General features: G+C 42.7%; 3 protein-coding genes across 3 annotated transcripts; 2 read left to right on the plus strand and 1 right to left on the minus strand.

The window, feature by feature from the left end:
* Nucleotides 1-1,712: 1,712 nt before the first annotated feature.
* On the plus strand, nucleotides 1,713-3,987 carry LOC120902911 (cilia- and flagella-associated protein 20). The gene is made up of 2 exons (XM_040311992.1): nucleotides 1,713-2,104; nucleotides 2,925-3,987. Exons 1-2 carry the CDS (start codon nucleotides 1,829-1,831, stop codon nucleotides 3,249-3,251), a joined length of 603 nt encoding a protein of 200 aa, XP_040167926.1. The 5' UTR covers nucleotides 1,713-1,828; the 3' UTR covers nucleotides 3,252-3,987.
* Nucleotides 3,988-4,944: 957 nt separating this feature from the next.
* On the plus strand, nucleotides 4,945-7,225 carry LOC120902909 (DNA fragmentation factor subunit beta). The gene is made up of 4 exons (XM_040311990.1): nucleotides 4,945-5,449; nucleotides 5,796-5,919; nucleotides 6,011-6,196; nucleotides 6,281-7,225. Exons 1-4 carry the CDS (start codon nucleotides 5,297-5,299, stop codon nucleotides 7,093-7,095), a joined length of 1,278 nt encoding a protein of 425 aa, XP_040167924.1. The 5' UTR covers nucleotides 4,945-5,296; the 3' UTR covers nucleotides 7,096-7,225.
* Nucleotides 7,226-7,307: 82 nt separating this feature from the next.
* Nucleotides 7,308-8,405, minus strand: LOC120902910. Its single transcript, XM_040311991.1, has 2 exons — nucleotides 8,116-8,405; nucleotides 7,308-8,044 (listed from the first exon to the last, which is right to left on the minus strand). The coding sequence occupies exons 1-2, from the start codon at nucleotides 8,186-8,188 to the stop codon at nucleotides 7,509-7,511; spliced, it is 609 nt and encodes a 202-aa protein (XP_040167925.1). The 5' UTR covers nucleotides 8,189-8,405; the 3' UTR covers nucleotides 7,308-7,508.
* Nucleotides 8,406-12,725: the final 4,320 nt, after the last annotated feature.

Genomic DNA, 12,725 nt, shown 5'->3' on the forward strand with positions numbered 1-12,725 from the left:
TACGATAGACGGTCCATACGAGGCTTGAACTCATGGCGAACTCATTCTCCAGACAGCGACATGGCCGCGCAGCACCATCCGCAACGATAATGCGTCTCCAAAAAAGGCGAGAGAAGGAGCAAGCCAGGCAAAGCGAGCGATGCGTGCGTCAGCCAAGCCGGGCCGGGTCGCTCCTCGCTTACAGCATAGAGCGAGAGGCGGGGGAGACGTTCCTTTTTCTCTTCCGAACAGTAAACCCCGGTAATTAGGATTACAAGGGTACACCATGGTGGGTAAATCCTAACCTTCAATCCGGTGGGAGAAGATTGGAGGGTTTGTACATTATTAAAGAAAAAATAATGGAAAGACAATATGTGTTCAATGATATCCCTCATTTTAATATTTCACCTTCCTTTGACTTTAACTAAGCATTAGTTGGCTTAACATGAGCGGACTAGTGCATTGAATGATATTTTGTTTGAATTGTTTTTTTTTTTTTTTTTTGCACGAGTGCAACTAACTGCACTAACAAACAATATAAAACCAGAACGAAGTATGCATTCAATCGATCCGGAAAATAGCTCGAACGGTAAATCGATTCCATCCAAACGACAACTTGCGCGTTGATCAAATCCAGATTCGAACGACGGCGCTCTAGTCAACGCGCAATGCATCAGCAGCCAAAAAAAACGGGAAGGAAAAAAACAATAACCCCAAGTCAAGCGTGCTCACACAAGGTCAAGCATTTGCCAATAACTGCTGGGAAAACGAAGGAGGTGGGGAAGGACGTCACTGAAAACGCGTATGATCTGGTAGAACGGATAAAGAAGACAGCAGATAAGCGATATCACTCCCACCACCATCATATGAACAGCTGGTGTGATCGCAACTACCGACCAGGAAGGTGTAAGGGATTCATTTTTTTCTAGCCATCCATAAAATATATTTTTTGTGGCTGCTATTCGATACAACAACCCTGGGAAATCCGCCACAATTTTTGCCATAAAACCCGTCTAAAAAAGTTCGCTTGGTCGAGTAACCTCTTAAACCGGACGTCGTGTGGACGTCGGGTGGACGTCCACACGACGTCCACACGACGTCCGAAATCTTCAATTTTGCGGCTAGGGATTAGTTGAAATAGTTCTTTATTTCACAAGCAGATGTCATTATCTTCTCAAGCAGTGCCATCTATTAACGAATAGCTAAACAATTGAAGTATGATCCATAATTTTATAGCGATTCCCAACTATCAAAATCTTGAGTCCGGGGCAGTGCTTTTTCGCAAGCGATTTAATCAGGCGTGCTGTAAAAATCGTTGCGAATCGTCGTCCGACGTTATCTGTCTAATCCAACAAACAAAAACAAAAAGAAAATAAAAGAGAGAGAAAGATAGAGATATGTACTACGTTCTAGTCCACAAATGACAGTCATGACTCGCATTCGATGGAGCTGCCACCGGTCTAATTTAACCATACCCTGCAATGAAATGTATTGTTTTATCTTTCTTTTAATAACATACCAGCTTTCAACTTATCTGATAGCAATGCATACATATTCTAATAAAATCCATTTTACTATTTCCTTGAATTTTCGTTTTCAATTTTCAAATCACCAACGGCATATGCTATAAAAACATCCCTTCCTTTTCACTCCCCGCTTTGGAGCACGTTCGCAGCTGTCAACTCGGCGAGCGTGCCCCGGTCGTCGTAAACAAACTTGACAGACACGCGAAACGGGAAGGAAAAATAAAACAACTCGATCGCTGCTCTGACGCCCGCCGCGCTTTGTGCCGTGCTCAGCAAAGTTTCGCCAAATTTTCGTGACCTTTCGCGTGCTAACGGTTTGAAAAATGTTCAAAAACACTTTTCAGTCCGGTTTCCTCTCGATACTGTACAGTATAGGCAGCAAGCCGCTCCAAATTTGGGATAAAAAGGTTCGCAATGGACACATCAAGCGCATCACGGACCAGGACATACAGTCGTTGGTGCTGGAAATCATTGGCACCAACGTGAGCACCACGTACATCACCTGTCCGGCCGATCCGAAAAAGACGCTCGGCATCAAGCTTCCCTTCCTGGTGATGATAATAAAGAATCTAAAGAAGTACTTCACGTTCGAGGTGCAGGTAAGTGGAAAGCCGGCATCCGTGTACCGGTAGCATTATCGGGGCAGTTGTCCGGCATTTTATGTAAAATAACGTCGCTTCATTGCCTTTAAAGCACAGGTAGCCATTCCTGCAGGAATGGCATATCTCCCTTCAATTGCCGTTGAACCTCCCACACCCCAGGCATGTGAAAGTTCAATGATTTTAACATAACAACGGAAGCGACATTAAAATCCATGCGGAAGCACAGTGGAAAGTGTCATGACCGTTGTCATAACAAACCAATCAATGGGGCGTGGAGGTGCGAATGCATGTTGCTTGATGCATGGGCAAAGCTAAAGGGTAGGCTTTGCTTCATTTTACGCTACCGCTTACCATATGGTCATTTTAATGGTTTACTTATTCATGCATTTCTACTCATGACTGTTTTAATGGCTTGTAAAAAAGCAACTTTTAATTCAATCAAACAAATTTCACCAAACAATGCCAGTGTCGACCGCAATATTTGAAGTTTGTTTAACGTTGCCCGGGGTTATCGGACGAACAAATCAGGTTCAAGCCAAACATTGCCCCCTTTCTGTCTGTTGCGGTATATTGGCAGGCGACAGTGTGGCGGTTCTGCTATGCTAACTTTGATTTGCTAGCAAAGTTGGTAGGTCACTGCCTCCGCCAGACACAGCTAACACTCACCTGTATTGGTTGCACTGTACTTTCACTAAACGAATTAATTAATCTCGCTTTCTTGTGACGCTTTAGTTTGGTTCAGTGTGCCAAATTGAAGAAAAAAAGTCTGTATTTCTTTTGACATCCTTTTGCTCTTCATTGCCGTTCTTCATTTCAGGTATTGGACGATAAAAACGTTCGCCGCCGGTTTCGTGCCAGCAACTATCAGTCGACGACGCGCGTTAAACCCTTCATCTGCACCATGCCGATGCGGTTGGACGAGGGCTGGAATCAGATCCAGTTCAATCTGTCCGATTTTACCCGCCGCGCCTACGGTACCAACTACGTGGAAACGTTGCGCGTGCAGATACACGCCAACTGCCGAATACGCCGCGTGTACTTCTCCGACCGGCTGTACTCGGAGGATGAGCTGCCAGCTGAATTCAAACTGTTCCTGCCGATACAGAAGCCCCAGTCGAAAGCGATTGCCCAGCAGGCCTGCTAACACAGACGCACAGACAGCGAGATACATTCGGAGGAGAGTGTGTATTTTAGGTTAAGACGCAGGCGTGTGTTCATAACATATTTGCGTAGGACGATGCCGTTTGCAGTTGATTGCACATTATCGAGAGCGTGTGAGTTTAGTTTACCTTTAGGCTAAGTCTTTCACACACAAATACAAACAAAATATGTTGGCAGATGGAAAATTATAAAAAAGTGTCCTTAAACAATGATCCAAAGCTTAATGTACCGCGCACAGCATCCACCTTCCGCTGCTGTGCGCCTTTATGGTTTGCTTGCTAAATCACACACCCCAAACACCACCGGCTTAACCAATAGTTTCGATGTAAAGGATGTGTTTTGGGAAACTGCGAAACGAAACACTTGCACTAGTACGCACATATCGTAAAATCGTGCTCGTAGTGTGAGTGAGTCACACAAATGTAGGTTTAGTTAATGTTTGATTACCGCAACTGCCATGCTTTTTTAATTTATTCTGTGAATTAAACAAACGATTGAATAATAAAACCAAGTGGCGCTCTTTGCTCAAGTTTTGAATAAATACGAACAGTTTAGCAGTTTTTCATCTACTGTATCGTTACTGTGCGGAAAGGGGCAAGTTGACTAAACGTTGTAAATTCCATTATTTTAAATCGTCTCGACAAGACCTTAATTTTATGACAAGGAAAACTGATATAACTTTTTATTGAAAAATGAAGGCTACTTAATTTTTTCACGTATCTTTTGTAATTTATTACGAGAACATGTTGAACTTAATGAAAAAAACTAATATTTTCTTTTGATATCCCTTTTCTCTACGACCGGCATACCCAGCTATCCCATACATTTTGTATGAGAAGTGGTAGCTTTTAATTCGAAAACTTTAATGACTTTTGATGTAATGAAGATTAAAATTTCAAATTTGGTTTGAAGATAAAGGAACTAGTCTCATTTACTTTATCGAAGAAATGGGAATTTTAATGTTTTATTGTTTTTTTTTTTTAGTATTTTGTAATACATGACAACCAATTTTTTCATGGGCAGCCTTCAATGCTACCCAATATAAAATGCATTAGTAATTACGTACTTCATGGATAATTCTGATTATTTTGATTGAATATGAATAGAAAAGCAGAAAATGTTTTTTTCAAACACTTCGTTTAAATTTAATTTATTTAATAAAAAAATGCAAACGTATAAAATGCTTTGTATATTATTTAAATATGCAATATGTCCTACTTTTTCCTCAAATGCGCTCTCTTCTAACCATATTTCAATTATAAAATATACAATCACCTGAAAATGTATGGAAAAAGGTACTTTCCATGTATTTTACATATAACAGCATAAAAAAACCTCAATTGAAAAGGTTTAAAAAAATTTAAAATAAATATTGAAAATAGTAAACGAGATTTAAACAATCCTATTTCTTCACTAAAATAAATGAGACTAATTTAAATTTAAATTTTCAATGCAACAAAAGTTATTGATGTTTTAGTTAGACAAATAATAACTTCCAATACCAAATGTATGGAATATCCGAGTATCCCGTTCGTACATATGAATGTGTAAATTTGGCCATTGAGACAACGGTTAATTCAAAGAGAAAGCAAAATATCCCCCATGCTCCCCATTTTAATCCTTTCTGTCAAACTTTCAAACGTCAAACTGTCATTTATTGCCGAGCCGATCCGACACGAGCCGCCGATATTTGCGCAATCGCATTTGTTGCCAAACAAAGAGTCGTGTAAACAAGAACAGCAAAAACAAGATGTTCGTCGTTCTCGTCGTCGGCCCACGTATGGAAAAGCGGTGCGTACCGTGAGGCGAAAGGTCATTATCATCACTGCAACTGCATCCCGCGAATGCAAACGTTGCTTCAACGCCGAACAGTGCGAACCAGCTAGCCGAACGAACCATTTCGTAAACGTCCGGCCAACATTCAAGCTCGCTCGTGGTGCCTCAGGTTTCAAGGCAATTGGTGCGGTTTCAGGTAGTTTTATCATTTAAGCACACCACCACCACCACCCACATCCCCAGGAGGAGGAAATGTTTAACCTGTTCGCGGGCAAGGACAAACCGGCGGCCAGCGGTGGACCACTGCAGGGCTACAAGGTGACGGATGTCGAGCGGAGCCGCAAGTACGGCGTGGCCGCCGACTCACTTCGCATGCTCCGGGCGAAGGCGTCGGAAAAATTCAAGGTAAATAACCTGGCAACCCTATCCCCGGGTTGGTGGCATTGACCTGTTTGGCAGCTTGGCGTCGCTTATTTTGGCGTCCCCTAGATGCGCTGACCCGTTGCATTGAATGCATCGAAGCGGAAAGGTCAAAGGCTTTTTATAGGCAATTCCAAAAATGGGAAATGTCCTTGATAAGGGAGGGGATTGGAGCAGCGGTCGATGTGTGTGTGTGGTACGTAAATAGGAAATGTGTCAAGGTCACATTGGAGAAAGTAGGTCTGGTGTGTGGGATAAACTGATAATTCTTCTACGAGTATATGAATGAATTAATAGTATCTTGTTAATCTGTATGCTATTTTCTTTACAGATACCAGAATGTCGTGTGTATCTTGCCCAGGACGGCGTGGAAGTGACCGATGAGGATTACTTTCGGACGCTGCCCGCTCAGATTCTGTTCGTGGTGGCTGGCAAGGATACGATCGTGCAAACCGGTACGAATCGAAGCATTTAATTCAATGCCCACAATGTAAATAATTCGGTATTCCTTTTTTGGTATCAATCCACATGGGAGGGATTTATCAGATTTCGAGCTAATGTACAACGCCATCAAGACGGCCCACACGGACCTGCTGCATGCGGGCGAGTTGGCCCAACAGTTTGTCAGCAACAATCAGCCGGAGATTTCGAAAATCCTCTTCAACGCCCAGCGTGGTCGGGATGATTTGATTCAGCGCAGTGCCCGGGAGGAGCACGCCGAATGGTTTGTGGGTAAGACGAAAGCCGCTGTTGTGTAGTGTACCGAGAGCCGCGGTTGAATTGATGGTTCCTTTCCCCTCCTCCCCTTCTTTCCAGGAATTGACGATCGCGCGGTAAAGACAAAGGAGGAAGTGATGAAGCGGCGCGGCCAGGATCGAATTCGTGGCTATTTTTACAAAACCAAGGACGAGCTGACGAAGTGCGCGATGTACCGGGGCAGCCCGATGGCTCGTGAGCTAATCGATGAGATGCTGGAGCTGTTCCGCCAGCTGCTGGTGGGATTCGATTACTTTAGCTGCATGTTTGACCGCAGCTGCCAGCGCCGGATGGAGCTGAAGCCGGACACCGAGGACGGCGGGGACGAACCGGACGCGCAGCGGATTCCACCGAAGCGCTTGAAACTATTGGTGCAAAGCTCGCTCGGCCGGGACTGCCGGATCGAGCCGTACAATGTGGCGCTGTGCAGCGAGCGGGGCGACTTTCGGTGCATGGGCGTGTGGAAGGACGAGCGGTGCCGGTACGCAAGCCATCGCATCAATCCGTACGCGAGCCGGGAAAACTTGATCCTGTTTCAGGTGTGGAATCTGGACCATCAGGTCGAGATTAGCCGGAGCGTGCTGCCGTCCATACTGGACAACGTGGAGCGGATGGTGTCGAGCGCGGATGGCGGCGGCGGAGGCGCACCGATGTGCAAGCTGCACCGGCGCAAGGGCAAAAACTTGTCTGTGATAACGTACTTCCTGGAACTGTTTACGCTCAGCAATCTGAAGCTGGTGCACATCGTTTGCCACGACAAGACCGTCCACGAGCTGATCTCGAACGGGACGATCATCTGCGATCGGTGCGAGGAGTATAAGTACATTAAGCAATTTCAGCGCAAATTACGGGAGAAGAAGGACGCACTGCTGTAAGACAGACCTGGTGTGGCGTGAGTGTGGCGGTCAGTTTTGACTCGGTTGCCAACGATCTCGTGACGTAAAGACAAATATTTAAGCAAAATATATATATTCTACAATAAACGTTCTCACCTCATGGGCGCAATCGTGTGTGTTCGCTATATAATGCCAAAAAGCTCGTCGTGTACCTTCTTTCATCCGAAACACGAGTAAGTAGACGAGTTTCGATTGGCTTTGGTCAGTACGTTTGGTCTTTATTTACATCAGATCATATTTAGAAGGAGAAATCAAGTTCACGCTTCATCAAGTTAGTTCGAACAATCGTTACTCTTACACACCGATTAAATATGTTTTTAAACAAAAAATGTCACAATTAAATGCCTACCAATTACAAGGATTGTAAATCTACACAAACACGAATTTACCTCCTAAAACATAAACTCCAAATCCTGGATGTCGACCAGCGGAAAATCGTCGGCAGGCAGATCTAACGGTTTTACGGACGAAAAGCGCTGATCGTTCAGTGGCCGGAAGTTGTCCTCGTTCCACGACACATCATCCAGATCCGGCAGATCGAGCGGACCGGGCGTGATCGGGGGTAAAGGTTTGCGCTTGATCGCACACGACACGCCGGTGAAATCAATCATCTGTTCCAGCAGATCGTCCCGCAGACAGTTCGACTGCTCCCAGCCATACTCAGCGTACTGTGGCGAGAATGTATCGAATGCAGCTGCACTGTTGGATGGTTTGCGGGCAGGGGCAGCGTTCTCGTTGGTCAGTCCAATCTTGTGCATAATGCTGTGCGCACTCGCTTTTAGCTGCTTGCCCTGTGAGCCGATGATGCTTTTGCCTTTGCCATCTTGGTGTACGACGGTGCGCTGCTGTCCCTTGTTGTTGGTTAGATCTTTCAGTGCGAAAGCGGACGAGGACCGTGAATCGCTTCCTTTCAGTGAGCTGATGTTCTCTGTGGAATGAGACCGAAACAATGCGTTAAAAAGAGTAGCGCAATATAAGAAACAAGAATGGATCACTTGCTTCCGACAAAGTGATGATTTCCGTTGGCTTGGTTTTGGTTGTTAAGAATTCCGAACGCTCGTGCAGATGCCATTTTGTGATGCTTTCAACCGAAGACAATGGCGTCGCAGATCGGGATGCTGGTGCGATGGAGTCGGATCTCCGTGGAGCAAAACTAGACGATGTAGAGCACAGTGCCGTTGCTTACTGTGTGACAAAATACACGCAGAAAATGTACGTATTTTAACGAAACAAAAATTCGGTTGCAAACGAGCGCGTAGGTCGTGCTTTGATTTAACTCGAGTGACAGTTGAAAATGGAAGTTCAACTTGACGTTGTAAACGGAGCTTAACTGTCAGTCATTCGATGTAAAACTGGTATAATGTGCTGAATTGAAATTATACCAGTTTGAAACTGCAATAATGAGCGGTTGAGAGTTGAATTATAAAAGCATTCAGTGATTTGCCCAAGAGAGACTCGGGCAGCGCTTTTGTTTCCCGTTTCGATTCAATCGTGATGTGGGAGAAGGGAAAGGGAATAAAATATTGATAATGGCACATTTTGCACATCATCTTTTATGTAAAACAACGATTAGCAGAACTGGTCAACATTATTTTCTTTTAAACTTTTTGCCATTATTCAGTTATTTCTAAAAATCGTGAGACTGTCAAAGAGTTGAAATACACCGTGTTTTCATGGTTTTGAAGATTTTTTGAGCATGACGAGTCTCGTGGTACAGTCATCAATTGGAACGACTTAGCAACATGCTATTTTTAATCATAATTTCTACGCTAAATCCTACGCTGATCATATAACGAAGCGGAACAGGAACTGTATCGGTCCCAGGACAGGAACACGTTGATGTTTCAATCCGAATCCAATTCAGGTACAGGTACAGTTTCAAGATCAGAAAATGTTTCACGATTCAGAAACTGGGGTCAAATCTCATATCGACATATCGAAAGCTTGTATAGATGACGTTGGCATGACCACGCTTGTCGTTACGCCAAATAGAATTAATTTAATTAAAGAAAAAAGCAACACAAATGTATGGGTATGATAAATCAAGGAAAAATTAATTATAAAAATAACAAGAAACAAACGATTTTAAGTGAATAAGAAAATTAAAACCATTTTGCAAAACTTCAGACATTAGAACTGTCGCTAGTGGCAGAAAAATGCAACGGCAACAGTAGTGGCAGCAGCATTATATAAACCTCCATCATCAGACGGCTGTAGAGCTACAAACCAGCTAGTAGCCACAGAATTGATGGCGGATATCTTTTTTTTTTATCTCTTAAGACGAGGCCGGCGAGTCCTATCGTCTAAATGCAACTTCTGCTTGTTGGATAGTCTTCGGCGAACAGTTCACGACGATAACTACGAGGTGGTAGAGTAACTCTTTTATCTTGGAACGATCATAACTTTGACCAACGAAATCAACACTGTATTTCATATACACAATTTAAGTGAATCGTTCCTACAATGATCTTCCGCATCTGTTGAGATCGAAAAGTTTTCGAGAATGTACGAATTGAGTAACGCAAGAATATCGCCAGGATACGATATCTGGGGCATGTTATGAAGATGCCGGACTGATGCCCCACCAAGAAAGTTTGATGAGTAATGTGTTACTTCTCTTACTGAAGAGAAAGACAGCGACTTTCATTTCGCCACGATGTGCTAAGGATCAGGTGATGTTGTTCTATATCGTTGGGAAGTTACAGACAAGGACGAAACATCCTAGAGATTGGTGATTGCGCCATGTTACAACGACGAGCTCCACCATAAGCAGACCAAAAGTATATAGAAAGCTAACGATTTAAGATCTTTAGCACTTTTTCCGATGGCTATATTTTTGCTCATGTGTTATTTGTTGTTCCTTTAGTGTGTATTTGTATAGTTGAAATTTATTCTCATATTCACATATTATAACGATTAATCTGTTTAGTTATTAAAAAGTGTTCTTTTTCTTTTCTCAATAGATTTTTTCACTTTTTTTCTTATTTCTATATCATAACTGATTTGTCCGATAATTTGCTATAATTATTGTCAATTGAAGTTTACTCTGCAGGGTCCCCTTATCTTTTCAGACTCGTATTTGTACTTATATTTTTATTTAATTATCAGCGTAAATGGTAATACCGTTATGATTGAAATTACGGACAACTTCATATTTCGGGCATTCGGCATGTTTTTATTGAATATCTTTATATTCAGTTCCCGAACATGCTGCTTTTCAAATTATTTATTATAAAAGGAATTTTGAGGCTGTCCGGAATATGAATCAAATCGGCCGTAATTTGAAAGATGAGCTCGAAACTGTCCGGAATATGAATCAAAATACCGTTGCAGTTTTACGATATTTAGCAATGTCTCGAGTAAAATTATTGAAAATCTTTGTGTTTTGCTCAAATGTAGAAGGTTTGCTTTAGCAAAGTGAGTAATACAGATGTTTGACCGATTAAAACTGAATTATTAAAAAATCTGAAATGCCTAAAATGTCTTAAGTGTCCGTAATTCGAAGCAGTACAGTATGAATTGTATGAATGGAGGTCGTCTTTCCCTGTATTAAATTTTTCTTTAACATTTTTTGACACATTATCCTTAATTTGTACTTGTACACCTTTCCTGTCTCTTTTATGGAGAAGACAAACCCTTTTGGTTTTTTGAAATTTGGTGATTTTATATTTTTGAGTTTTAGCGAAGGTCATTTTTTGGGAATGCCAGTTAGAATGTTAGAACGTTAGCTTAGTTACAGGTCTGCCTCTGTATGGCTGTAATCTAAAATTGAATATTAAAATTATGGTTTGAAAATTTGAAATTCAATTTAATACGCGATAAACAAAAATCCTAATCAATTTGTGATTTTTTTCAAGTTTAAAACGCTACTTATTAACATGCACCCTGCTGAGTAACGCCCCATACGCTGGGTCCTCACTATTTATCAAATCCATTAACAGATTCAACGCCATCAGTGCAAACTGGTACAGTTCACTCGATTTGTATGCATCAGGTCAACTCCCTAATACCACCCAAACACCTCCCGATGACACAAAAAACCTCCCATTTGGTCCACAGAGTAAGAAAAATCCCGTTCGCCCTCAATGCTCATTGCACGCGGTGTAAAAGATGTGTAGGATTAACATTTTGATTGGTTGCGTGAATCATTCTCCGTTTGGTGGATATTTCTTGAAGAAAGCTTCTTCATCTGTCGATCGACACGTAACGTAGAAACTTTTCCCACCACGCGCGGTACGGAGAGCACCCCAGTCGCGGACCTAGACCGGGAACGGCGGGAAGATTGGTTTGCGGCTGTCGCCGCGATGGTTTGGATGGATGTGACTTGTTATGCTAATTTGTGGCTGGTTTTGCTTTTGCTCGTTCCCCGGTTCCCATTTGGAAAATGAGCGATCCCGGCTAGCTCTGGTGAGCGATCGTTTGGCGATGGGGCAGCTCGTTGGCTTTCCAGGCATGGCGCTTAGGGAAGCGGGATGCAAATGTGTAAACGGGAGCTAGGGTTCGAAAATTGCTGATTGTATTATGCAAACGTGTTTGAAGTTTTATGTTCAGTATTCCAGTGCCATTTTGGGTGAGGAATGTGAGTTACTTGCACGAAAAAAAAGAAGGTGCAACTGGCAGTGGTAAGTTGACAGGTGCAATTGTGTATCCGGTGGGATGATAAACAAACGAGTGTTAAGTACGGTGTATGAAACGAATGGTTGTGTTAAAGTAGACAAAATAGTAAAAACAACTTTTTTTTCTTTTCCATGATACAAATGCTTGTTAACCTTGAGTAGAATATTCATGGAAGCACAATAGTAAAATGTATTTTATAATGATAGTAACAAATTTAACAATTCATCGTAGTATTTGCTAGTTTGCTGTACTTTTAAAACAATGTGGCATTATTTACATTTCATGCAATTTATTGTGCTAAGAAAGATCTACTGTTCGAAGAGGTTTCTCCGTGTGGAACATTGGCTTTATTTTCATTATTTTCTGCTTTTTACGTACCACGAACTGTGAGCATTGCATACTTACTCTTCCGGCGTTACAACCGCTTGGTTTGCCTCAGGAGTGACCGAAACCGATTACGGTCTCGCGCCTTCGTCTGCCAATCCGTTATCCCGGCCTTAATGGCGGACGCCTCCACGCCATCTTGCCACCTCAATTTGGGCCTACCACGCATCCTCTGTCGTTGTGGACGATCTGAAAAGATTTTACTTAGACTTTTTAGAAGAGGTTGCCGTACATCTCGTATGGCTCGTCGTTATAACGATTGTAACATTGTCCTTCCACACATACGGGTCCAAGTATCTTTCTGAGGATCTTCCTCTCGAACGCGGCTAAAAGGGTTTCGGCTAAGAGTGTTTGGACAGTGTCCATATCTCAGAGTCATATAAGAGTACCGGTACTATATAGGTGCTATATAGTCTTAGATTCGTCCTTCGCGACAGGAACTGATTTCTCAGGCTGTAGAATGACCGATTGGCAGCCAGCATTCTTGCGCACAACTCATCTTCCATGCCATTGTCGTTGCTGACCTTTGACCCAAGATAGGTGAATTCTGGGATGGCTTCAAAAGTTCGTTAACCCATCTGAACGTCACGCCTACGTAAGTTTGGATT

This window comes from Anopheles arabiensis, chromosome 3 (genome assembly GCF_016920715.1).
Source record: "Anopheles arabiensis isolate DONGOLA chromosome 3, AaraD3, whole genome shotgun sequence".
NCBI lineage: Eukaryota > Metazoa > Arthropoda > Insecta > Diptera > Culicidae > Anopheles > Anopheles arabiensis.